This window comes from Hemicordylus capensis, chromosome 2 (assembly GCF_027244095.1).
Source record: "Hemicordylus capensis ecotype Gifberg chromosome 2, rHemCap1.1.pri, whole genome shotgun sequence".
NCBI lineage: Eukaryota > Metazoa > Chordata > Lepidosauria > Squamata > Cordylidae > Hemicordylus > Hemicordylus capensis.
Genome location: NC_069658.1, coordinates 353,376,081 through 353,403,633, shown reverse-complemented (window position 1 = coordinate 353,403,633; position 27,553 = coordinate 353,376,081). Strand labels below are relative to the sequence as shown.

General features: G+C 41.3%; 1 protein-coding gene across 5 annotated transcripts in view; it reads left to right on the top strand.

Annotated features, from left to right (window-relative positions):
• FNIP1 (folliculin interacting protein 1) overlaps positions 1-16,716 on the top strand; it is a 116,170-nt gene extending 99,454 nt beyond the window's left edge. For 4 of the 5 annotated variants that reach the window (XM_053300765.1, XM_053300763.1, XM_053300766.1 and 1 more), the window contains 7 exons: positions 1,280-1,426; positions 3,287-3,456; positions 4,057-5,485; positions 6,142-6,310; positions 8,027-8,224; positions 9,965-10,080; positions 11,281-16,716. In XM_053300765.1, the coding sequence (XP_053156740.1) occupies positions 1,280-1,426; positions 3,287-3,456; positions 4,057-5,485; positions 6,142-6,310; positions 8,027-8,224; positions 9,965-10,080; positions 11,281-11,359 (2,308 nt within the window). In that variant the 3' untranslated portion in view covers positions 11,360-16,716. Of the gene's footprint in view, positions 1-1,279; positions 1,427-3,286; positions 3,457-4,056; positions 5,486-6,141; positions 6,311-8,026; positions 8,225-9,964; positions 10,081-11,280 lie in introns of those variants that run through there. The other variant, XR_008317305.1, reaches the window with a different exon arrangement.
• The last annotated feature ends 10,837 nt before the right edge of the window (positions 16,717-27,553 follow it).

The window sequence follows — 27,553 nt, the reverse complement described above, 5'->3', positions numbered from 1 at the left end:
ACCCAGCCCAGGTACAAGATATTACAACACAATTAAAGTGAGAGGGGAAATGCTTGACTAAGCCTAAGACTGCCAGTTCAAATCCCCGCTGGTATGTTTCCCAGACAATGGGAAACACCTATATTGGGCAGCAGCGATATAGGAAGATGCTGAAAGGCATCATCTCATACTACATGGGAGGAGGCAATGGTAAACCCCTCCTGTATTCTACCAAAAGAAAACCACAGGGCTCTGTAGGCGCCAGGAATTGAAATCAACTTAATGGCATACTTTACCTTTACTTGAAAATAGCAGACTGCAGATAGCAGCTTGCAAAAGCAAGAAGTGCACAGGCAGTGCAGCTGAACTTGCAGATTTCAGAATATTGAAGCTTGCTGATTTTATCTCAGGATTTTAAACATATTTTTACACCCCAAGCATGAGTTGCAGTACATCCATCTCATTCTGATTTCTGTCCAGTCAAGATGCTTCCTTGTTGTCGCTTAGATGGTTCACTCTCACAGAATCCAAAATACTTCACATGGCAGTTGCGAGGATAAACAAGATAGGGTATAAATGTTTGTTTCATGAGGACCGTAGCAACAATGATAATAATAATCATAGGGATACTTTGCTCAACTTGATGGTTTACTTGCGGTGATTGAACATGTACTAGGTGTGCTCTGTGATATATGATTTTTTCCCCCAAGTGTGAGTAGCTCCAGAGCCTTATGAGATAACACTATCGTCTCATTCGTGAGTCACAGTAGGTTTCGATCACATTGATCTAACTCACCTCTATAACTGGACAAGTTTTACTCTAACTTTATAATCTAAATTTATGACATGTATATTGAAGCAGTTCCAACAAGCAGTTGAAACCCTCTTTCAGATATGTATATACTCCAGTCCACGGCCAGAAATCAATGGGTAGGATTTAAAGAGCCCTTTGCACTTGTGCCAAGCAAAGTGTTTGGGGAAGGGGGAAAGCCTATAGCCTTCCCCGACACCTCATGGAATGCCCTTCCAGGAGATGCCCTGACCTGGAGGAGTGTTCTTTCAACCTAACTTACGTCATTTAATGTTGAGCAAACACTGTTGGAGTATTTTTGTCGGAAAGGCTGCTGGATACATATGTAAGAAATAAATATGCCAAAGGTGATATTTTGTGATTCAGCCAAAATATGTTGATTATTAACCAATTACTGTGGCATAAATGGTTCTATATTGAATTACATTCTAGCGATGGATTTGTTCCTGTTTTTGGTGACATGATTTTTGTCTTTTTATTTGCATTTAGAACAACAATTTGTAATCTTTACACCATGCCACGGATTGCAGATCCTGTTTGGCTTACAATGATGTCAGGGATGCCTGAGAAGAACCAGCTCTGCCATCGTTTTATGCAGGAGTTTACTTTCTTAATGGAACAGGCCTCCAAGAACCAGTAAAGCATTTCTTTTTCTTTGGGCTGTAGTGTGAAAGATCAGCATCGTCAGTTCGCTGGACGAGGCAGCACAGCTAGTGTTAAAAATTATAAGGGGCAAAGCCAGCGCTCTCTCCCCTTTCCCCCTTAAGCTTCTTGAAGTCTCAGAAACAGAACAAAAGGAATTAAAAGGATGATTATGTAGAGTGAAGAAGGGTAATGTGGGGGGGGGGTATCTGCCAAACCAAAAGAATGAGAAGAACTATTACTAACGGAAGCAAAATCCCAATAAGGACCACAGTAGCATACATCAGAACCCAAAGATTAACCTTTTAGCAATCTGTTAAGAGCACAGATAAAATGTAGTCTTTTCCCCTCAAAAGTGGTGATTTTGTTTGTTTGTTTTTATTACTTGGATTATTACTTGGATTCAGGTTTACTTCAGTTAGTGCACCATGCCCTCTCCCTGAATTTATTTATTTATTTACATTTCTGTCCCACTCTTCCTCCAAGGAGGAAGGTTATGTTTATCCTCACAACAGCCCTGTGAGGTAGTTTAGAATCACATGGGAAATTGATTTAAAGTCATTGAGGAAGAAGTTCTCCTGGATGACAACAGATATTAATCTGAACTGCTCTTTTTAAAATACTAGCTATAATTAGGCAGCGATTTAAAATGCTGTTAATAATCTTAGATGTAGTTTTTATTATAAAAACAAATGCTCAAGTGAAAGAACTACTATAGCACATGCTTGCTTTCTTCAGAATTGTTCATAGGCAGTGTTAATGGATTGCCAATAGCAACTGTCTCATGTTCATATCCTTATTAAAATTCTATTTTAAGTAAAGAATAACTGTCATCTCATCTTCTAAAAATATCAATCAGAGGTTTCCTTCAACCTTGCAGTCTCTTTATGTAAAAATTATGCTATGCTCTTAACTAAAATTCTTTCATGTAGAATTTAAAAGTGAAATCCTAATCTTTGACCTCCTTTTAAGACTTTGAGCAAATGAGGCTTGATAGCTGACTGACAGAACAAAGATGCACTTGAACAGGAAGGAAGATCTGAGACAAACTGCCAAGCCATACAACCTCCAAACAGTACTGAAACCAGATGCTAGTAGGTCACCAGCTGTGCATCACCAGATGTTAACTACATCTTCTCATCTGTGAACACAACCAACGTAAAATTAGTCCAGTGCAATCTTATGGCTAGATTTCAAAAGATATTTTGCACAATAAGGCCTAGCCTGCTGCTGCACTGTAAATGCACTGATATTCCTACCTTCCTGTCCAAATGCTGGCAGATTTAAAATTGGAGTTGCCCAGAGAAATGGGCTTTAAAAATATGTTGATAGTCCATGTTTTGTAAGGTCTTAAAAAGGCAATAAGGTGGAATTAAAATAAATGTAAACTTTATAGAAATTATGTTCAAGGTTTCAGACCAGGAAATCCAGAGCACACATGAAGCTGTTGTGCAAGCGACAGCATGTCAGTGACAGCCATGCAAGTGAATTTCCATTCTACCTTTGTAACTCTTTCCAAAGGGGAGACCAGTGTTTGTGTGTGGAAGCTGTGCATGTGCATCAAACCCCACTCACTCTCTCTCTCTCTCATAAGGCTTTGATTCAGTGATATGATCCAGAAGCCCTGATGCAAGCTTCTCCTTCTCTTCTACAGCAAGAGGAATGCTTCATGAATTTCCCTTCATAGAAGTGAATGAGAAAATACTAAAAGTGGAATTTGGATCATACCTAAAGTGTAGGACTCCTTTTCGGGCATGCGTTAAATCTTAGTCACTCCTTTTGCTTATCTTGTATGTGAATTACACATCGGCTAATCACAGAGACATTGAGTTTAAAAGCTTTTCTTTTTTTCAGATTTTTACCCGCTCTTCTAACCGCAATTTTGACAAATCATTTGGCCTGGGTTCCAACAGTCATGCCAAATGGCCAGCCACCCATCAAGATCTTTCTGGAAAAACATTCCTCACAGAGTGTGGACATGTTGGCCAAGAGTCATCCGTACAATCCATTGTGGGCACAGTTAGGTATGTCTGGAACTGCTAATTATTTGTTATAAGAGAAAAAACAACTGAGTAGAAGTAGAACGGGGGGGAGGGAAATAAGTGTTATTTGTCCTACAGAAATACATTCTTGAAGGCTGTGTGACCTTCAGAGATGTGTTTCCACAGTCAAAAAGGGCTTCTGGAGCAAGGGAAGAGTGGGAAACTGTTACCCTCCTGAGTGAGAGCACCTGTGCTTCAGAAGCAGGAAGGCCACTACTGTTGTGGAAAGAGGCGGAAGAGGGTGTGCGCACTGCACGTTGGTGGCTATTGCTGTTGCAACCCTGGCACAGCCGAGTCACGTACATGTGTGTGCAGTGGTAACTGTTGTCACCACCACTGCTTGAAAAAAAGTGAAGGGAAGCAGAATTTGCTATCCTGCTTCAGGTGAAAGGAGGTCTTGCTGCAGCAAAATAATGTGCAGCTTTCTTCACTAAAGTTTAGTTCTACGTATATCTGTTGGCCTCAGAATGTTTTTTTAAAAAATCAGGTTTTCAGCCGTATGTATGTTACTTATTTTGTAATTAGCGTGCTTTGCTTTTTTTTCTTTCTTTTTTTTTCTTTTTTTTTAACTTTGTCCTATAGGAGACTTGTATGGAGCTATTGGGTCACCTGTGAGACTATCAAAAACAATTGTGGTTGGCAAAAGACAAGATCTCGTGCAACGGTTGCTTTATTTCCTCACTTACTTCATACGATGCTCTGAGCTGCAAGAGACTCATCTTCTGGAAAATGGAGAAGATGAAGCCATAGTGATGCCTGGCACAGTGATCACCACCACACTAGAGAAGGGGGAAGTTGAGGAGTCCGAATATGTGCTAGTTACAGTGCACAAGAACAGAGGCAATTTGCTCCTTCAAGACCCTGAAGAAGTGAGAACATCAAACTGCAGCTGTAAATACTGCAAGTGTCCACTTAACCCTGGTCAAAATATAGAGAGTACTTCAGGACAGGAGATAGAAGATCCCCAGAACACCCCAAACATGGAGGCCGACACTACATCAGATGAAAGGAGAGCTAGACCTGCTGATTGCCAAGAAGGCACTGCTGATGTTATGGAGTGCAAAGAGTCATTGAGCTCTTGTCTGGATATAAAGTTAGAGAAAGTGGTCTTCACAGGTTCAGCCTCAGTAGAAACTTGTGTACTGGCAGAGTCCAGGTTGGAGCCAACAGGTGGATCATGGAGAAGTGAAGAATCATTGGATTCCAATAATCAGTCTGTTGAAGCAATAAGATCATCAGGTGCAGCGGTTGAGAAGAAGCCACCGGATAAAATCTCATCTGATGCAATTCCTTGCAGTACGGCTGAGGCTTCAACAAAGGTGACTTTCCTCATTGGAGATTCCATGTCACCTGATTCCGATATTGAGGTCCGAAGTCAAGTGGTAGTGGAACAAATGGCCAGGCACAACAACCTGCTGGAACCTGAGGAAGCGGGGACTGCTGATCAGAACTGTGAAGTAAGACAGTCCCTTGAGGACCAAAAAGGAAGTTGGAATACACCTGAAGTGTTTCCTCAGGCTGCCAGTGAGCTTCAGAATTGGAATCCTTATGTTGTAGAAAATATGAGTCTGCATGATGAATATTTTCCTGAGGAGGGTTCAGTTGAAACACAGACTATTGATAGTATTCCAGTGAAAGTAACAACAGTCATTCTAGATCCCAGCAGTAGTTTAGAATTTCCCCAAAAACTGTGTACAAAGAACAACAAGCCCCCCAGTGAGTTTTGTAAGTTTATGGAATCTGTTCGTCAAGAGACTTGCAAAAACTGTTTTGCAGAGCAGGACCAAAGAGAGAAAATCTCTATATGTATCCCCCATGGGGACAAAGAAAACCTTGAAAAAAAGGCTGACCCAGGTGTAGATTGGGACATTCCAAGAAATGAGAGTTCAGATAGTGCCCTTGGTGACAGTGAAAGTGAAGATGCAGGTCATGATGCAGCCAGGACAAACAGTAACTATTATGGGTCAGAGCAAGAAGAATGGGCAGAAGAAGAAGACATATCTTTTCCTGGGTAGGTATTTTATTTAGAAAATAGCATTTATTCAATATGTTCTTACAAGCTACTTCAGAGTTAGTAGCCAAAGATGGCATATATGGATGGAAAGGCTGGTTGGTTCTTTAGTTAGAGCTTGCCAGTACCAAGAAATGTGTGGACAGCAAAAATATATTGCCTTCATGCAATGATACCGCATTGATTCTTTCAGATGGGCTTCCTTCAAGGCGCTAATTTAGGAGATGCAGCCGTGCAACAGAATGCAACTTAAGAGGCTCTAATTACCTTTCACACTTTGTGGGGAACAGTGCTAATTTAGGAAAAGCTATTAAAAGGAAGACACTTGACTAAAAAAGAAATGGTGTTACAATTATTCAGTTCAGCACTGGATCATAGATTTTCCTTATGCTTTATGTAATTTACTGTTTTGAACTGAACGTTCCCTTTAAGCATCTTCTAACATTGGGTCAATAATGAGGAGGATATTATTGGCACTAAGACTGCAATCCAGTATATGGTAGTAATCCATAACTCAGTCCCACTGAAGTCACTGGGATTTAAGTGTGTGTTGACTGTGCACTATATTGCAGTCTATATGGAGGACCCTTTCGCTGAAGTAGAGACACGGCAGTGCTAGTTGTAGTATACATGCCCATGTTATACCTTTCTTTCAGGTCAAAATTAATTGAAGTGAACTCTGTCCAGCCCAGTATTGCCAATTTTGGAAGGTCCTTGCTAGGTGGCTACTGCTCATCTTACGTCCCTGACTTTGTTTTGCAAGGAGTAGGAAATGATGAGAAACTGAGACACTGTTTGATGTCAGATTTGTCGCATGCTGTGCAGGTAATTTAAACTATATCCAACAGATAAACTATAACTCTAATAGTCAACAAAAAGGAATATTTCTGAAGGCTGCTGGAATGGAATGGAGTCGTGACCCTCCAACTAAATAGTTCTAGTTTCTGCAATCCCATTCAATCAATTTGTTATTAAGATTAGCACCAGTCATAGAGACATGAAATCTTATCCAGCACAGAAATCTAGTGTTTGAACCTTATGTGAACTGGAGAGCATTTGTGTTACATTCAATGTGGAAATGTCACAAGCATTTGTAGAAACATTGAATGGCCGCTTACCAATTTTCCAGCTAGCAGTATCAGTGCAGATTTTATTAGATAAGGCCCCAAATATAGCAACATTTTAAGGCACCATGGCCCCAACCTAGAGAAGGCAGTGCCAAAATCAGTGGGACATTAGTCAGGACCAACTTAAGTCCCACCAAAATAACAACAGCGTTTAAAAAAAAAAAAAAAGCCGATACATCAGGATGCCTTTACATTGGCATTCAGATTTCTGAGCCTTTTAAATCCATAGGGTGAAGGTTCTTGTACAGCAAAGTGCCCTTGCCCAGTGAGCTGCATAAATTGTAGGCTTCAAGCGTGTCATTTGGTATTATTATTATTTATTTAGTCATGATAGCTAAATAGAGCCTCTAAGTACCCAGAGAATGGGGGAAACAAGAGGGTGGCCATCATAATGCTCTGCCTGTGAGCTTTCAGAGGCATCTAGTTGACCAGATTAGAAACAGAATCTGGGACTTGCTCTGAACCAGCAAGGTCATTCTTATGATCTTTAATTACATCTTTGAAAAACTTAACCATATCTGGATCTTTGGGGCACTGAAGACTTGAGGTTGTTATGCTGTTGCCACACACCAAAGACACTGATCATGATGACTTTTTGCCTCAGATATGAATATGTCTTTTACTGTAATATTCGGCAATATCAAATTAAAGCTGGTTATAAACCAAAGTTACACTGATCACAATGACTTATTCAGACAAAATAGACTCCGAGAAAATGGCAAAACAGTTTTGAGATTGAGTCATCATATTTACAGTATACTTTGTCTTTCAGCCAGCATTGGCTGTCAGCTAAATAAACCTCGTTCTTGTTTGTATCGTAGGCCAAGTTGCAGTGGCGGTTTTTAAAGGAATACTGTTAATGATTTATATTTGTATTTTTCATAGTCACCTGCTGAGATTGATAATGTCATGAATGATATATAGTGACACATGTGTCAGTATACATCATGAAACATGCACAAATGCACACAAAGAACTCTTGACCAAGATCTAAATAGCTACTTTAAACATGCCCAAGGACTTGTGCATGTCTGGCAGGAGTCGGTAATATCGCAAACTACTTTTGAGATGCTCTTTGGTCTTCCATGTGGGACTCCTCTTCCAGAAGCACAGGTCCAAACCTGCCTTTGGCATACAGAAGTCATTCTGATTTTTGGATTCCGGTCCTTGGCTCCACTGAATGCAGTTCAAGTTCACTTGTTGCCTTCAACAGAGCTAGGACTTTGTCCAAAGCACTGGATGCTTATATATGAAAAACCTTTACAGATAAAGTGTAAGAGTCTTCCAAGTTTTCATTCTAAAGTCACATTTTCAAAGAGTGTTCTCAAATACCACTGACTCAGAAAGAATGTATTTAATATTCAAAAGGTTTTTTAAAAGCTTTTTACAACCCATATTTCTGTTTGCCTTCTAGCACCCTGTTCTTGATGAACCAATTGCAGAAGCCGTCTGCATTATCGCAGACACAGATAAATGGACAGTGCAAGTGGCCAGTAGTCAGAGGCGGATGATCGATAATAAACTTGGGAAAGATGTACTAGTCTCTAACCTTGTCTCAAACCTGCTTCATTCCACTCTTCAGCTTTATAAGCATAATTTATCTCCAAATTTTGTAAGTACCAAGGTGGTCAAAAAGAGAACAGGGATAATTTCCTAACTTCATCAGTCTCATGGTGATGGAAGTTCAACCATTTCCTTGATTATGGCAAGAAAAACACACAACTGCAAATAGATTGTCATACAAGTTTTTTAAATTCACTTTAATGTATTTGATTAAAATCAACAAAGATAGTTTTGCTTCAGTTGCAAATGCATTTATAGGGGAATACGTGCCACTGATCGAAGTGAAATTTATTTCCAAGTAAAGTGTGCTTAGGCTCACAACCTTTGGGTGCCCTGCAGCAAGTTTTATGTGGGCATGTAAAGGGTAGCCTCACCAGTTGCATGGAAGTGAATGACATTTATGCAAAAGGGGATTGTTATTGTGGATTCCATTTTTGATGCTCTGATACTTTGCATTTAGGTACACTGACCTAACTAAAGCAGCATGTGTGCAACCAACAGATACGTGCCCCTGATTCTGAAGTGGTGTCTACATAGAGGGGGTGACTTTTGTTGATCTCCCCTTCCCCTAGAAGCACTCTGAACAATGCACACTTATATCCCTGAAGGTCACACAGATTATGTGTTGCTCAGAATGCTTCTGGGGAAATGGGAGATTGGCAAAAACCACTTCCTCACAAGAACACCCCTGCTTTAGAAGCAGGGGCACTGCATGCATGTCTCTCTTGGCTATATGCACACCACTTTAATCAGGATGTCGAACACTCTGGATTTATCTATTTGTTTGTTTGTATACCTCCCACTACTAAAGTCTCTAGGCAGTTTACAGCAATAAAACAAACAAAACATTTTAAACAATAAATAAATAAATAAAATCAAAATACCCATAAAAACTGCCAAATAGCTAAAAGGCTTGAGATGGATGGAGCAGCTTTAATCTCAGCAAGAAGTGCATTTAATATTTTAGATCCATGGATAGATGGATAGATAAATAGTAATACACGTGGCTATTCCAAACCTTCATCCATGAATATTTTCACAGCAAAAGCTGGGAAGGGGAAACAAAATGCTTTTTCTGAAACTCTCTCGTGTTTACCTGTTCTGTGTGCTACTGCCTCTTGCCCCACCCTGCCCCAAGCTACAGCTCCCCAGACTTCCAGGTTTTTTATTGTTTAAAATAATGAGTTCTTCTTGAGCTGATTTTAGCCAAACGAAGACCACACAGGAAGTGTTAGGATAACACGTAACCAGAGTTTGCAATATGATGCTATCACAAAGTCAGATCAGTGTGAAGGCAATGCTTCCTAGCCTCACTCCAACTGGGTGAACATTTTTGCCTTGTTTAACAGGTTCCTCCAATCACTAAAAATAAGAATTTATGCTTCCTAAAAACAAAGTTCTTCCCAAAACATGCCTCACTAGATCAGCTCAGGCTCTGCCCTGCTGATATACAACAAGGAGAAATATAGCTGTAGGTATATATAATTTAATCACAGACACTTAGGCATCTTTTGTTTTTATAATAAAACTAGATGTGCTTTGGCCCAGATTCAACAAAGTCCCCTTTTCCTTGCAATGAGTTTCTTTGTATATATACATAGTCTACAGTTGTTTATTTTTACAAAGGAAGCTTGAACTTATTTACTACAAGGCATATTCAAATATTTACCCTGATGTGTCTAAAAAAAGCAGCATAATTTTGTGGCTATAATTTGCTTCTTTGTACACTTTGGCTGAAATAGGGGACTGTTTTGTTGTTTTTGACATCATTGTTTCTGTTTGTCCCCAGTGTGTCATGCACCTGGAAGATCGGTTGCAGGAACTGTATTTCAAGAGCAAAATGTTGTCTGAATATCTCAAAGGACAGATGCGAGTTCATGTGAAGGAACTGGGAGTGGTACTGGGGTATGATCTCTTGTCTTTTGCGCTTCTGCCTTTAGTATTATACTGGATATATGCATCCTCTGCTAATAGATACCACTAGAGGGCTCATGTCAGATGTTGCCTGTACAGAAAGTTTGCTCTTAGCCAGAGGTATCCTCGATAAGACATCTCTTTGATTATCCTGTTCTTTCTCACGAGCTTCAGAACTGTTTGGAAAACAAAACTTGAAAAGTTTAAAATTAACATTCTGAAGTTTGCTTACAAGTAAATTCCAGATAGGATGACAGTCTAGGGTTCTCACTCCTAGTCACATGTCCTTGTAAGTAAATCCCATTGAATGTAAGTGAACATGCATAGAGTTGGGCCAGTCCTCAAAATCAACTGGAGCTGACTTAGTGTAAATTAGGCACCACCTTTTCCCAGAGGAAACAAGTCTTTATAGCTTTTAGGCAAGGAGGGCTCTTACAAGTAGTAGTAGCAGCAGCTGGCCTGTCGATAAATTATAGGGGAAACTTCTGGAGAAGTAGATTCTCTTTCATTTTTACCCATGACAAATGCACAGCTTTATTAATGCAGACTAACTGTCTACCTAACCAAGTATACAGTTTCTGATGTTGGGTTCTCCCAAAAGCAAAAAGCATAAAAACATCAAAGGTAAAAGGTAAAGTGTGCCGTCAAGTTGATTTTGACTCCTGGCCACAGAGCCCTGTGGTTTTCTTTTGGTAGACTATTAGGCCAATTAAAACAACACCACTCTATCCTAGCTTATGCTTCCTTCTTGGTTTAGAATATATTCAATCGTATGTAGTTTTAAGCATGCATTGTGAATTTAAATCCAAATGGCTGATCTAAAATTCATTGGGGTATATTGGAATTTCTTGGGAACTTTGGTTCCCAAGAAAGCTGGAAGCAATTAAATCTTTAGTAACGCAGACCTGTCTCCAGACTGGTCCAGAGCGATTGCTACTTGTGACAAACCACCCAGATCATGTGTGTTTATAAAAGAAATTATTATACTCTTTCATTACAGAAATGCATATGGTTTACTGCAACATATCTGGAGTGTCTGACAGTTCAAAGTTTCTGTTTTTGTAAACATACAACTGCTGTGTGTTAATAGTCTAAGTGCAGGTACTTTGGCACGAGAAAGATGTTAATGGGCTACGGAACATTGAGATTGGGGGCTTGGATTAAAAATGCTGACTGTCTGTCTTCTTTCAGGATTGAATCCAGTGACCTCCCTTTACTGGCAGCTGTAGCAAGCACTCATTCTCCATATGTTGCCCAGATTCTGCTCTAAAATACCAAAGGGCACAAGACAATAATGTTCTTTTTCACTAAAATGAAAGACAAGGAAGCAGACATGGACCACTCTTGTCCAGGCTCCTTCTTGCCCGCAGGCAAACGAACTGAACAGCTTACTGAGCTGACTGTGTGCCTCTGCAACTGAATATGTATTGTGCAAACAAACTGAATCTCCCCTCCCTCCTTTCTTGGCCATTCATGTTTTTACATAAAAGAAAGAAAGAAAGAAGATAAAAATTAGACCAGAGAGTCGCCAGTAGAGAAGACACTAGAGCTTGGAGGATTATAAATCGCTTGGGCAGTAACTGCCCAAAGGGATACAACTACATGCTGTTAAAATAGAAGATTATGAGGAGGAAGAACTGCTTCATAACCCTGCACAGTGTTGTTAAAGAGTGGAACCATCTGGCTACTTGATACCAATTAGGAGAGCATTTAAAATAAATAATGATCAAGCAATAGTTATTTGTAATGTTTTTGACTATTTGTTGAGAAGTTAAATGTTGAAGATCTTTTATTGGGGGAGAAAAAGCCAATTAAAAGACAGATGGGGGTAGGAAAGGTAGCCTACTAATAACACTTGACTTAAATATATTTGTAGCTGTTTTCCATGAAAATGAAGCCTGAAAGTACAAGCCAAAAACCATGGTTTGACTTCCCCTTATGGTTCCGGGTGTAACTGATATCATACTTTTGATGCTGATACTGTTGTTTAAGGATGCCAGAGACTGAGCAAAATTTGGACTGGAAAAAAGGATATTGATTGAAATTTGTGTGAAATAATATTTTATTACAGTTGCCTTTTTGAATGATTCGTAAGAATGTTTTTCACCACAATTGTGTCCTGTTTTGGTGCAATTGAGAAAAAGTCCACTAAGTCCCTTTGAATCTAGGAAATGCACATGCATTCTTAAACTGCACATATAAGTCACATTGGCTCCAGCAGGACTTATACACATCCATATTTTTTAAAATTTGAGCCATTTAATTTTTACAGATTTCAGGCAGTTTGTATGAAACAGAGCGAGCTTATGCCAAAATAAACAGAATTGGAGTAGAGATGAGAACTGAAAATATTTCTCTTAATTACTCAGGTAAATTATGAAGACTGAAGTTGGGTCTGCTTTCATACCATTGTTCAACAATTGTATTGACAACGTTTAAGATAAGCTGCCTTCATGATGCCAGTTTTTCTCTTTGCTAACAATTGGCTTAAATGCAAAAAAGAAAAGTGGTACTTATTCATGTGTACTTTCCCCTGCCCCTTTTTGCCCATCTTGGCTTTGTCCTTGATTAAACAGTAGAAATATGGATTGCTGATGAGAGACCTATCAGAGAGCAGTGTGTTCTTCACTGGAAGGCCCAGGAGCCATTGGGGGTCCCCACGGAGCACTCTTGGGCCCCAGAGCCAGCACGGAAGGTGCATATGGAGCACTTGGAAGTGTAGTCCTTTTTCAGTAGTTTCCCTCTCGCAACTACACTTCCAAGTGCTCCATTTGGACCTTCCAAGATGGCTGATGCTGGGGCTTGGTAGGGCTCTGTTGGTCCCAAAGCCCTGCTCCCACAGTGCTGGGGAGAGCACCGCACTCGCAGAGGTCTGCACAGAGGGAAATGGCTCTCACACTGAATGGTTTTTGCCCAAGTGGCTCCTGCTTTTAAAATATTGATGATCACTGCGATCGGGAATTGATGGTGTTTTGATCAGGCTTTACTACCTCAGTTTAAACAATGGGGCACTACTCATTGCACTTAGTATCTAGTCAAACATTCATTAGTTTGTAGAGGTTAGAATTTTATAAATCATTTCATTTGAATATCAAAGCTATATATTATCTAATCATTAAAATAACACCAACTATCCCATCTATTTCTCAGGGTTCATATCGATTTTTTTTTTCCAGAGAGAGATTCATAAAAGTGTACTTGAATAGTTAGTTGGACTACAAATATCTTCCTTCCACATAGTTACACCTTTACTGGGAACAGAATACCAGGTGTGGTGAAATGTGATTCCCCCCACCCTGATAGCAGCACCATTGTGTTACATACAACTGTCACACCATTGGAAAATGCTTGTGCTCTAATGACCGGAGAACGTTCACACTTTTGCATTTTTGGCCTTTAAAAAATGTTTGGCTTTATGTACTACTTTGGTTTACTGCACGAGTCCTTATGCACTTTTTTTTTAAAAGGAAAACTTGACCAAGGTTACCCTATCATCAGCAGAGCATCACCACTTTCTTTGTAATTGTGTTTCTATGACGAATATTTACTACTCTTTCCACTTGCCTCCTATGAAGTACTTGTCTTCTGTTTGTTGGTAGGCTTAAGAAGCTAGACAGGCTTTTCTGCAGAAGGAGGGCTACCTCCTCCTGCCCCCATTTCCCAAAGGTCTCCTCCCCATCCCCCATTTCTCCATTGCACTTGAACAGTTGTCATGCTGTCATTTGCAGGACTGGCGTTTGTGTGGTTGTGATCATATCAGACAACTGCCAATTTAAAAATCTATCTATCTATCTATCTATCTATCTATCTATCTATCTATCTATCTATCTATCTATCTATCTATCTATCTATCTATCAGCATTGTCACAAGCCCTGAGGATTATCAAGAATTCAGCATGCGGTCTGATGTGTTTTTTCTTGTTACAAATGCAGATCTGTGGCTGTAGCCGTCTAATACTTTCCACAACACCTGTCTCATTGCAGAGGGATTCCGTTGGTTTAAAAAAAAAAAAAAAAACCCTTTGCAAATCAGGCCATTTATCTGGCTAGCAAATATCAAAACATTAGATTCAATAAGAAAACTCTGATTTCACTGCATATACAATTCCCCAGCTGCCACAATCAGCTTTTCAGTTAAATGGTTGTAAAGCTGCTTTGTTGCAATTGAATTTTTATCATGCATGGGATTGCAGCAGGCATGACCAAGAGCCACATATGTATGGGACTCTGCTGCCATCTATGTCAAAGAGCTATCCATTTGTAAGCAGTTGGTGATCTCTTTGCTTCTCTAGCTAGTTGTTTGAAAAAGTAGCCCTTCTGGATTGTGGAGATGTGCTTCAGTAACATATTGTTCTGTCTTAAACTCAGGATTCTGTTTTGACAAAGGGAATTTATATGTCCAGATTTCCTTCCATGTGATTATCCTTAAATGTCAGAGATGTACTGTGTTTAACAAAACAAAACAAATTTGAATAACTAAAGTCCCTTTTATAGAAAAAAGCTAACATGGTTACTGTAGAAAGAAATCCTTGCCACTAAAGCACTTCTAAATACACAGTGGATCATGTTTGGATCTAAAATAGGAATGTTATTCTTTTAAAAAATATAGTGGCTGACTTATAGATTCACTCTGTCATCACATGAGGGGGTTAAGTGGGATGATTTTCTACAATCCTCCTTTCCCTCTGAAATCCACAGTGTCTCTTTAAAATAAGTCCCTAAGGGCTGCAAAACCCTCAGGGACATATTTTGAGGAGGCACCGTGGAGATCCTTGAAAATAACTGCACTTCAGCAGGGGGGGATCACACCCACTTTAGGAGACACATCTTTAAATATGGGTCAACCCCACTCATGTAAAGCTTGGAGGTCCAGTTTAAAGAGCACTCTCCCCAACCCCCTGCTTTTATACCATAGCTGGGGACCAGTTCTGAAGAAAAGCACCTATGACGGGTTTCATGCTACACATGTGCAAATTCCTTTGGCCATTTAAACTGCACACCCTACTTTACACATAAGTGGATAGATCCACATTTAAAGACATGCATCTGCTTTTCTCGTATATAGTTCTGTCCTAAGATGATGCACTTTGCCAGTTTGCCTTTCATTTTCCAAATTAAATATATGTTCAAAACATATATATATGCACCATAGTAGTCTTCTTGCTTTGGCTTGGTATGATTGTTCTATAGATTGTAGCTTCGCACCCTGCCCTTGCAGCTGTGTCATGCAGAGAGGGGCACACGTCCTGTACAGTACAATTGGGTGGGGACTGCACTGCTATGATGGTGATGTAGATAAAAGGTGCTCCCTTATCCTGAGTCAAACCATTGTCCCATCTAACCTTTTTCTTCTGACTAGCAGCAGCACTCCTAAGCTCAGTCTTGGGCAGAGGTCTTTCCCATCTCTACTACCTGAACTATTTAGTAATACTGCCAGATATGGAATCTTTGGCATTCTACAGGCATAATGCTCTCTCCTACAGAGCTATGGCTCTCTCCATGCTTACTACCGAAGATCAGGCATTGCACTGATGTTGCTTCTTTCCATGATGATCAAAAATATTTATGAAGGCATGTAGGTAAGACATGTTTGTCCTCATTCCACCTATTCCTCATCATTTTCTGTACTATTTGATAGATTTGTGCATGGCTGCCATGGCATTCAGAGGATGGTGTGGCTAATGCAAAATCTCCATTCAAAACAGCTGTGCCAATGCAACTTAGTAGGTAAACTCACAACATCTTGAGTTACTTCCCCCCCTCCCCAAGGTCTGACATTGTTCCAGTGCAGTAGTCCTTGTGCCCTGTCCTGTGGTGCATAAAATCAGTAAGGAAATGTGGGTACCATCAGTTATCCAAGCAGTAATCAATCTTGCCATAGATGTAGTTTCTCCAATGTCTCCAAAACAGGTAATCAGACACCACTATCTATTTACCACCCATAACTGGGCTCATTTTAGGATTGATGATGATGTTGATGGAAATCTCTTTTTTTAATGCTCATCCTAATGGTATTTCTGGAATGGTTACTGTGCAAAAGATATTGTAGCATGATGGCATGCTTTCCTGTGACTGATACTTGTTTATGGTACATGAAAAATTGTGGTACACATACACCTGTTTGTTTTTAAAGGGAACTATAACAGCACTGTAGTGTTGACCTCTTAATGTATCATGCTTTTCTGAACAATGTATATACAAAACTAATCTTTTTGATTTTGCAATATTTCCAACATCCATTAATATGTCTTAATTTTAAGGCTGAAAACATTTAAGTATATTACACATACATACTAGCAGATTTGTTTCCACCACAACTGGCAAATGCAAGGCACGGGGGAAAGAAAGCAAATGAGAGGGGAAAAGTCCCCTGAGCAAGATTTAAAATATTGCTTTAAAAAAAAACCTTTTAGTTAAGAAAGATGCTTCATGAGGGTTTTGTTTGTTATGTTTCCATTCTCCTCTAAATTATTTAGATGGTGGTATGTGTAATATGCTGAGCAAAATGTACATATTTGTTATCTTTCTCTTTTTTGTATATATTTCCCAAGATGTGCACTTGTATTATAATAACCATTCCCAATTTTAGGGGAACTTTGTGCAATAAATACAACATTGTCCATTTAATTGCTAGTGTTCTTTGCATTTTTTACTCAGAGTGGTAGATCGTGACATATTTATTTATGAAATTCACTTTCATCAACAATCTTGAAAGTTGCTACACTCAAGGGTCTTCAAACATATATTGCAATATTTGCGCCCCTATTTATTTATTTTTTAAGTAGAGCCCATGTAATTCCACTCTACTCAAAACTGATGTGCCATAAAAGTGTGGAGATGTACTCTTTGAGAATCTAAGTCTGAAGTTCCACTGCCACATACATTGGGCTTCACTATGCAGTTATTTAGTTTTTAGCCATAGTTTCTATGCATTTATTCTGAGGATGAAAATCAGGTATTTGCATCCTTGTTTTGACCCTGTTACAAAGACCCACAGGTACACATAATGCATAAAGAGATGAGGTCTCATGTTTAAAAGAATATTTATATATTTGCCCAAGTGATTGGTCCCACCCTACACTCCCAGTTCATATGCCCTGTGTAAGGTTTTCCCAGGCCATAAGAGTCTGGGAAAGGAAGAGTCTTTTTCTTCCCTGAAAGAAGCTGCGAACATTCTGTTGGTAAGATCTGCAGTCCTGTAGCATTTATCTCAAAATCATTGTGAGCATTCCATGACATCACAGAAGCTCATCCAATTGATAGCAGACCATCACAATCTCCAAATTCCTTGGCATACCCTAATATAACGAAGACCAGTAGACAGAACAATTATTTATTTCTTGCTGTGCTTATGATACAACCCTAATATGAGAATATCTTAATGAAAGACTTGTTTTTGGAAATAACTGTGCATGCATTGTAAAGCTTAACAGTATGTATTTGCCATTTTATTTATTTATTTAAAATATTTTTATACTGCCCAAAACTTACTTTCATTTTAAATGAAAGTACATGTGCTACATTCTATAAACATGATTATTACTAAAATGGCTTATTGTGTTGTAGTATTACTGCTCCTCTAATCAGGGGATAGGTTGCAGGGGAGTAATGGGAGAGAGGGCATGCCCTCAACTCCTGCTGTAGGCTTCCAGTGGGATCTGGTGGGCCACTGTGTGAAAGAGGATGCTGGACTAGATGGCCCATGGGCCCGATCCAGCAGGGCTGTTCTTATATTCTATCCTGTAAATCCAAAGGGAAATAGCTTTGGGGATTCTCAACCTTGGGTCCCCAGATGTTACTGGACTTCAATTCCCATAATCCCCAGCCCCAATGGCCTTTGGGTGGGGATTATGGGAGTTGAAGTCCAACAACATCTGGGGACCCAAGGTTGAGAACCCATGGAGTAGAGACTGCTTCATGCTGTGCCCCTCAGAGTTACCCACTCCTGCCTCCAAAGTGCTTGGCTGCAACTGTGCCTCCTTGGCCAATCTATAAACATGAAATTGACTTAGATGGGTCAATTGGCTGACTCAGCCTAAGTCAATATCATCTACAATGGGTGGCTGCACTTCTCTGGAGTCCCAAACAGGTCTTTTCCCCCATCGTTACTTGCAGATAATAGGGACTGAAGTGGGGACCTCCTGCATGCGAATTGCTAACTATTCCACATTTGTCTGATGGTATTTTGGTTCATATTTGAAGCTCAAATATATGCGTTTATGAATACCAAGCTATAGTACCCATTTAAGGAAGAATAACTCATGTAATGCTACACACCAAAACAGCTGTGGTGAAAACAAACTGGATTCCTGGCAGCCTGAAACGATTCAGATCCCCTCTGGTTTTGAGCTTTGTCTTCCTCCAGAAGGTTGTGGACATTCTAAAGGGACCTGCTACACACAGTAGCAGCAGCCTCTCAGAAATGAAACATGCCCTGTCAATACTCAGTAGCTTGATCTGCTCCCAGCTGCTTCCTCACTATAGTTGCAGGAAAGGTCTGCAGCTGGATCAGCTAGTAAATACTCAAAGGCTTGGGGGTGGGGGGGACCACAGTAGAACAGCACAATGTAGACTCAGTCAAGTGGCTACATTGTCTGAAACTGTCTTTCTTCAACTGCCTGCCCCTTTGATATGCATTTTGCTTCAGATATGACACCTTGGGCTGTGGCCTGAAAACTGAAACAGGCAGCAAGCAACAGCTTAGACTTGTGTTGCTACTTGATACTCCAGGATGTTTGGTTTTCTGTGTTTACAGCCAGCTGCCAAACATTCTAGTGTAGCAAAAAAAAAAAAAAAAGGTTTTCTGTTCGGTAATCCCAGCATGATTAAATGGTAACTAGCTTTACCCATGCAGAGCATCTGTGCACTACTTCTTGATTGCTCGCCTTGCCTGCCACAGCCCCTGCTGTATTGCTCACGGTCATAAATTTCTTTATACATGCAATTTTTGATCTCTTGAGTTGCTGATACAATAGTTAGTGAGTCAGATGATCTTACTAGAGAGAGACCTATGTAAAGTTGACCATGACTAAAACTGGAGGAAGACCCATGGGGTGATGAAGCCTGTCCTTTCAATTAACACCTGACATGATCCAACATTGCTTCCTGTCCTCAAAAGTTCATGCAGTCTGAAGGCTTTCTTTCTGTCTCCCTCACTCCCCCTTTTCTCTCCTTTCTCTTTCTCCTCCCTTCCCTTTCTTCCTCTCCTCTCCTTTCTTCCTCCCTCCCTCTCTCTTCTCTGCCCTCTCTTCCCCCCTCCCTCCTCCTGGAGTCTCTTCTCCCCTCTATCCTCCTTCATACAGTTCTCCCCCCTCCCCCAGACTTCAGCTGCCCCCTGGCCTTTCAACTGCACCCCCCCCCCTGAATGGGAATGGAGAACCCACTTCAGCACCCAAAGCAACACCTGCAGCATGTGCAGCCTTCTCCAACTGGGTGGTGGCACTTCTGCTCCTACTGGAGGTGGAAGTCTGCCTCTAGCTCCTGCTGGCCCTCTTTGATGCCAGCAAGACAGCTGCTGCCAAGGCACCCTTTTGAGAGGCCGCGTTGCCTCTGGAGCACAGCAGCAAGAGGCAAGAGGCTGCTTGGGGTACACGGGGTGTGTGAGAGTTGCTCTAGGAGCACCCCCCCCAAACAAAGGGAGCCACTATGGCCGTAGCTGGGCGCAGCCTTACTTCAAGGGAGCAGAGGGGCGAGCGGTGTGTGGGTGTGTGCCCCCCTCTTTGTGAGGCTGCATTTAAAGAGGCAGTAGCCCTGCTCCACTGCTCAGCCTCAGGCATTCCCTGCATGTGTGTGCCACATATTGTTCATTCCTACATGTTGATTCCTCATGCCATAGATTGGAATGCATCCTGTCTCTTTGCCTGGTAGTTTGGCAGTAGCTTTTATATTCTGTCTCCTTATGTTTTGATTAAAAATCAGATTATTTAAGTAATGCATTCAGTACAACCAGCCCGTTAATGAGGCCAGGTGCACCAGGTCACTCTTGTAATGATGGGGCTTGGGTCAGGCTTGGCATGAAGTTATGGTTCCTTCAGCAATATGACTTACCCTTAAGTAAAGAATGCAGAGCAGCTAAGCTTAACTTTTCCCTGCACACTGATTTGCCACTTCCATTTCTCCCCTCCGCTTGCCATCATGCCAAGGAAGAAAAGGGTTGGCGAATATCTGGGTGGGGAAGTGGGGATGAACAGGCAGCTACTGAGATAAAAATGTAGGGAATCTCCATTCTGCCTGCTGGTGTTCCTTACAGACAGCCTCTCTCCATTTTGAATGAGGTTATCCTAATGACAAGCTACGGCAATAACTATATGCACAGATAGTTCCCAAGTCTCACAGTGAGTCTCACTGAAATTAACAGGACTCATTTCTGAGTAAACATGCATAGGATTGGGCTGCATTTTAATTTTGCATTGGTAAATTAAATCTCTTTATTGAGCAGGGGGAGAGTAACTGGCCCTATCCACCTCCAGCACAGTTCCTCCAGTTACTGTTGTCTATCTGACATTGCTTTTTAGATTGTGAGCCCTTTGGGGACAGGGATCCATCTTATTTATTTATTAATTAATAATAAATGGCCTTCCTGAACCATTTTTGGTTCTCTCTCCTAACTGCCATGTGTCGACTACATTCCCCCCGCCCCACACACTCACTGGGGTACAGTTTATTTTTTAGGAATGTTTGAGGTGTTTAGACTCTTTGGTGTGTAATGAATCCTCATAGGGATTCGTTATGAGGAAAGGTAATTAGACACCAAAGAGCCTAAATACTTGAAAAAAAATCCTAGAACACAAACTGAGTAGTACCCCACTGCCTTGTGGGTGGGAGTGAGGAGGAGTTGGCACATGGTAGTTGACAGTTGGCACTGCCGAAAAGACAGTAAAAATGAATAGAAGAAATGAAGGTGTGTAATAATGAATCATCAAAGGGATTCATTGAGGGAAAGTTATTATACACCAAAGAATCCAAACACTTGAAAAATAGTGACCACACATTTTGCTCCATAACTCCACTTCTACAAGGGCTAGAGCTTAGCTTTAAAAAAAAAAAAGAAATCTGGGGATCTGGGGGAATTAATAGGAGGGATCTGCATCTTGAATTGATTTGAATCAAATGAGGCGTGGTTCAATTTGTACCAGAATCTAGCCAATGGACCAAAGGTGATTTGTTTTGTTTCCAAATCACTCCGAATCACCCAAATCAATTTGCACCCAAATCAATTTGCACATCCTTAATACTTATACTGATGAACATAAAATCATAGGTCCATTCACACATTATGTTCAGCACTCGTTCAACAGAGGGTACACAGTTACAGATCTGTACACAAGTACAGTCGTTCACATGTTATGTTGAATGCAAGTACAGAAGTACACTTAAGAACATAAGAACAGCCCTGCTGGATCAGGCCCAAGGCCCATCTAGTCCAGCATCCTGTTTCACACAGTGGTCCACCAGATGTCACTGGAAGCCACAGGCAGGGGTTGAAGGCATGCCCTCTCTCCTGCTGTTACTCCCCCGCAACTGGTACTCAGAGGCATCGTGCCTTTGAGGCTGGAGGTGGCCTTTAGCCCTCCAACTAGTAGTCGATGATAGACCTCTCCTCCATGAAGTTATCCAAGCCCCTCTTAAAGCCATGGTTGTTGGCTGTCACCTGATCTTGTGGCAGAGAATTCGACAAGTTGATTATGTGTTGTGTGAAAACGTACTTACATTTGTTGGTCCTAGATTTCCTGCCAGTCAATTTCATGGGATGACCCCTGGTTCTAGTGTTATGTGAGAGGGAAAAGAATTTCTCTCTCCCCACTTTCTCCACACCATGCATGATTTTATAGACCTCTATCATGTCTCCCCGCAGTCGTCTTTTTTATAAACTAAAAAGCCCCAGGTGCTGTAGCCTTGCCTCATAAGAAAGGTGCTCTAGGCCCCTGATCATCTTGGTTGCCCTCTTCTGCACCTTTTCCAGTTCTACAATGTCCTTTTTTAGATGTGGTGACCAGAATTGTATGCAGTACTCCAGGTGTGGCTGCACCATAGTTTTGCATAAGGGCCTCTAATATTAGCCGTTTTATTTTCAATCCCTTTCCTAATGATTCCTAGCATGGAATTTGCCTTTTTCACAGCTGCCACACATTGAGTTGAAACTTTCAACGAGCTGTCCACCAGGACCCCAAGATCCCTCTCCTGGTCAGTCACTGACAGCTCAGATCCCATCAGCATATACTTGAAGTTGGGGTTTTTGTCCCAATGTGCATCACTTTACATTTGCCAACATTGAACCGCATTTGCCACTTTGTCGCCCACTCACCCAATTTGGAGAGATCCTTTTGGAGCTCCTCACAATCAGTTTTGGATTTCACTACCTGAAAGAGTTTGGTATCATCTGCAAATTTGGCCACCTTGCTGCTTACCCCTGCTTCTAGATCATTTATGAATAAATTAAAAAGCACCAGTCCCAATACAGATCCCTGGGGGACCCCACTTCTTTCTTCCCTCCATTGTGAGAACTCTCCATTTATCCCCACCCTCGGTTTCCTGTCTTTCAACCAGTTAGCAATCCACACATGTACTTTTCCCCTTATTGCATGACCGCTAAGTACAGATAGCTTCTTATCTATACCATGCATTTGTAAGGCCTGTATCCATGTGCACTTTAAAAATGAACAGTGTTAACAGCCATGCACACCAACACATGTATGACTGCACATACATCTGTACACTCATACAGTATAATGTCTGAATCGGACTAATGTATAAAGCTGAACTATGCAAATAAGAATGTTTTTAAATGTGGATGCTTCGCATCTCAAAATTGTTATATGAAACATACAATCAGACATGCCACAGATACTGATGATGCCACCTTGAAATTAAAGATGCCAATAAATAAAACTTAAATCTGATGCTCCTGATACGGCACAGTGCCCTGCCAATCCAATAGAGGGATATGCGTGTGCTGGTTGCGTGTGATTTCAAAGCCTGTTCATGCTTCTGATGAATGCAGAGAGGCTCTGTAACTTCTAAGAATTGCATCATTGTTGTAGTGACACTTATCCCATTAGGAATGATGGCGGAATTATCACTACGGCAATGACACAATTCTTAGTAGCAACTGAGTCTCTTTGCATTCACTAACAGCATTCACAGGCTTTGAAATCACATGGAACCAGTGTGCATGCCTTGCTCTTGGGTCAGCAGGGTGTTGGGCAATATGTAAGCCCATATTTTTAATATGCAGATTATAATTATTTCTAGCTTGATGGTCTGTAACTTATAGGGTCATTCACACAACCCCTTCAGCTGGGGTTGGCGGGGGGAGGCAGAAACATTCTCCCACATGACTGCCGGTCCTGGCCAGTCCACACAATCCATGCTGCAGCAAGCAACGCAGCACTCCAGGGGCTGGGGGAAGGACACCCAGCCTCCAGATATCCCACAATGCACCGTAGTGGGGTAGGAAAGTATGTGTATGCTGTCCTACCTCACTTTTAGTACAGGTGCAAAACCTAGGCTACCTGGATGAGGAGCACCAGGATCAGGACCAATCTCAGTGGTTCTCACAACCAGCCCTATCCCGGCTAGTGCTGCCCTACCTGGGTAAGGCTGGTTGTGAGAATGACCTTGATATTTAGGATGATCAACAAGACTTTGAACTTAGTGATGTTACTTTGGCTTTATATGGGCTTATGGATCTTTCTGAATTCCTTTCACCAAACCATTACACGGCTATGTTGTTTAACTGGGTTTTATAGTATTGAAATCTATATTTTTTTAAATAGATCCATCTCTGAGACAAAAGAACAATTTTTACGGGCACTTGGTTGTACATATTCAGTATGAAATTCCATTTCTCATTTTCAGTCTCCTGCGTGGCAAGATATATATGGAGTGAATACCTTCAGATCCTGGAGCCAGAATATCCAAAGTAATTTCACAAAGAATCACTGTGCTTTTTGGTTAGATTTATGGCTTGCCTTGGGTTTAGGGCAAACAACACCTGGCTAAAAGATGAGCAGTCTCTAACAAATTGGTCAAAGGGAGGTTTGATCTGACGTGGACTATGGGTTAGTGGTGCCTCTTTAGAGACAGAAATCCCCTTGGCAAAGTTTGGGCTTCACCTAGAGGTACAGCAGGCCAGGATGATCTTGACACATGTCAATGTGCACATTGCTTCCTATTAGGAGGATTATCAGCCCTGCTCAAATGTACATCAGTTTTCTGAACTTGCTTAGCAAGTCAAACTGCTTCTTTATGCTGAATAGAACGTCTGTTACCAGAGCAGATGATCACGAGTTCTTCTTCTGACTAGGGAAGTGCTTAGCTAACTGCCTGGTAATATCTCTTTGTGGGTGTGTGGCAAGAATTTGTTGTGCTGGAAAGAAACTCTGTAACTACAATCAGCAGTGGAAAGGCACGTACACCCCTTCATCGACATTTAATTCAGCACCTCTGTCTACTGAGCTGGAATGATGAAACTTTTATTTTATTTTATTTCCACCCACCTGCCTTCTTTCTAAATGCAGGAGAATTAAAAAAAAAACATATAGCAGTTTCTGAGTCTTCAAAACACTTCACACAGATTATCTCAATAATCCTTTTAATAGTTCTGTAGAATGTTCTCCTCTTCAGTAGGCGTCTTAGAGGCTGTGGATTGGCAAAGGCTGCTTCATGAATTCACTAAGCAGAGCTCAGATTTAAGCTGGGCATTGTCCTGGTATGTTATATTATGAACCCATCCTCAAGACATGAGCGATAAGGGTAAGAGAGTTCTCAAGCCGCTCATGTTGTCTGGGCCACTGGGAGGCAGTGTTTCCTCTAAGGCATGCGCATGTGCATATGCATGTACACACATTTTTAAATGTCCACTCAGTTTATTTTAGATCCTGTTCAGGTTGAATCAGGAAGGCCCCACTCTGAATGCACGTGTGTGCACACTGACTTGATATTGCTACCCAGAACAAAACTCATTCCACACAGATTTTAAAAATAGAGGGAACACTGGCAGGAGATGGCCCAATCCATGTGCTCCAGATCCGTTACCTGGACACAAAGTGAGGAAGGAAGAAAACAGAACCCATCCTATTTCACTTTGTGCTTATCTGGAGCACCATGGCTCTTGAAATGGCTGCCAGGAGTGGTGGCCATAGAGTCTGCTGGAAGGCATGGCCAGGAAGAGGAGAACCCCTGCTAACTTGGCAAAGAGGCACCTTTTAATGTGGTGATTCTCTTTATTTAGCAGGGGGGAGAGTATCTGGCCCTATCCACCCCCAGCACAGTACTTCCAGTGATGGTTGCTGGTGTCTATCTTATGTTTCTTTTTAGATTATGAGCCCTTTGGGGACAGGGAGCCATTTTGTTTATCTTATTTATTTATTATTTCTCTGTGTGAGCCGCCCTGAGCCATTTTTGGAAGGGCGGTATAGAAATCAAATCAACCAACCAATCAATCAATAAGTAAATAGCTGCACTGCCGCGGGCTGTCTGCCCCCACACCAGTTATGTGGGCGCACAAGCAGTGGAACTCTGAAAAGGCTTCGGTTATCTGGGGGAAGGAGAGTAAGATTCCTCCTCCCCGCCCCAAGCCCACTCCACTTTGGTCATGTGAACAACCTTGACAACTTGCTTCTTCTGTTTATATGAAACTGAAGTCAGCAAGTAGCTGATGAGTGAGGAATCACCTGGCCTGAATACTTTATTTACATGGCTTTCAGAAAGGGCTGCCCATGACAGCTACAATAGAGACTGAAATGGGGCCGCTTCTTAAAATTGCTTCAAAACATATCGGCTTCGTGTGCGTTCATATGATCTGGGTTTGGACACCATCTTGCATAAGGTGCTGTTCGCACAGCATCGGATCTTATCTTAACGTTACAGGCTTACAACGTTGTATGCCTGTCATGAAAAAGTAGCTGATTTTCTGAGGTTTGAGAACAATCCTGTGCCTGCCTGACACAAAGGACTTGCGTTTGGGGAGGTATATAAATGTGTGTGTGAGTGAGTGAGTAAGTGAGTGAGTTGAATGAATGAATGAATAAAAATATATTAAAAAATAAATTAAATTAAATAAAGTGGATATGCAGAGAATCCATTCACTGAATCCCCTCAATCTTTACCTCTAGAGATGAGATTAGCTCTTTACTTTCTGTATGGGAATAACCCCACCACCAATTCCATTCTTAAATTCCCTTTCTCTTGCGCTTTTTCTCTCACAGCAGTGCCTTGCCCCCCTCCACCTCCTCCCTCCCTCTCCTTCTCCCCCTCTTTCTCAAAGCACCCTGTGTGTGGATCCAGGGGTGGGGTTTGCTGCTTCTCCTCGTCCTTTCTACTTTCTCCCTTCAAAGCCTCAGTGGTGTAAATCCGACACGGCTTAACTCTAACTGGCTTCAAAACATTCTACACCACTTACTCCATGGCGCTTTCCAGACTAGCTTCTGGAACAGCAGCAAAATGCCTCCGTTTGAGCAAGTTGCATTTGGGACATAAACAGCAGGGAGAGCAGTCTTGCAGCAACTAACAACCTGAAAAAACAGCAACTGGATGTGTGATGTCCTTGCTCTACACTGCAGCTATTAAATTTGCAACAAAGCACTGGAAGTGTGAACAGCACCCTGCTGTCCCCATAGGGACTGCGGTGTCATGATGCAGGAAGTGAGGAAGCACACTTCCAAGATATGTCCTGACTCCGTTGTAGGGTCTAGTCAGGAAAGCACCCTGGAAAGGGCAGGAAGGGGCAGCCAGGCAACTTCCATGCTGTCATGCAGTGGGGCAAGGCAACGCTTCACTCACTGTCCCGGATATTCCCCAGAAAGGAAACCATAAAAATGAGGTCACTGCAAAACATTCCTGCCTTAATTTCTGCTTCCCTTTTAGCAGGGCAGAAGCAGGCCAGGTAACTGGGCAAGCATTTCTTTGCATTAGGTACTGAGAAAGTACCTCTCTTCCCATCATTTCCACCAGTTCCCCCATGGATGTTGAATGCCCAGCATGTGAAACAACTTGCTACAACTACTGTTATGAATCTTTATTTTCCTTTGGAACACCTGTTTGAGATGATCCTGTACCTTAATGACTATATGACAAAGTCAGGAAAACATATAAGGCATCATCTGATGTGAGAGAGCTCATAAATTGGAATTTATGGATTGGTTACCCTGATTTTCAGTTATTCCCTACAGATCAGTAGCCAGTGTTGCTTAAATTAGCTTTTCAGAGGAATAGATTTCCTTTTCCAGATGATCAAAGGTATCAATTTCTGAAGTGCAAGGCAAAAGGGTTTTTTTTAATGGGGGCATACACCTACCTGAGTAACTAGGAGATTTAGGATGGCAAAAGGAAGTACTTCTTCATATAAAGGTAAAGTGTATCGTCAAGTCGATTTGGTTTTCTTTTGGTAGAATACAGGAAGGGTTTACCATTGCCTCTTCCCATGCAGTTTGAGATGATGCCTTTCAGCATTTTCCTATATCGC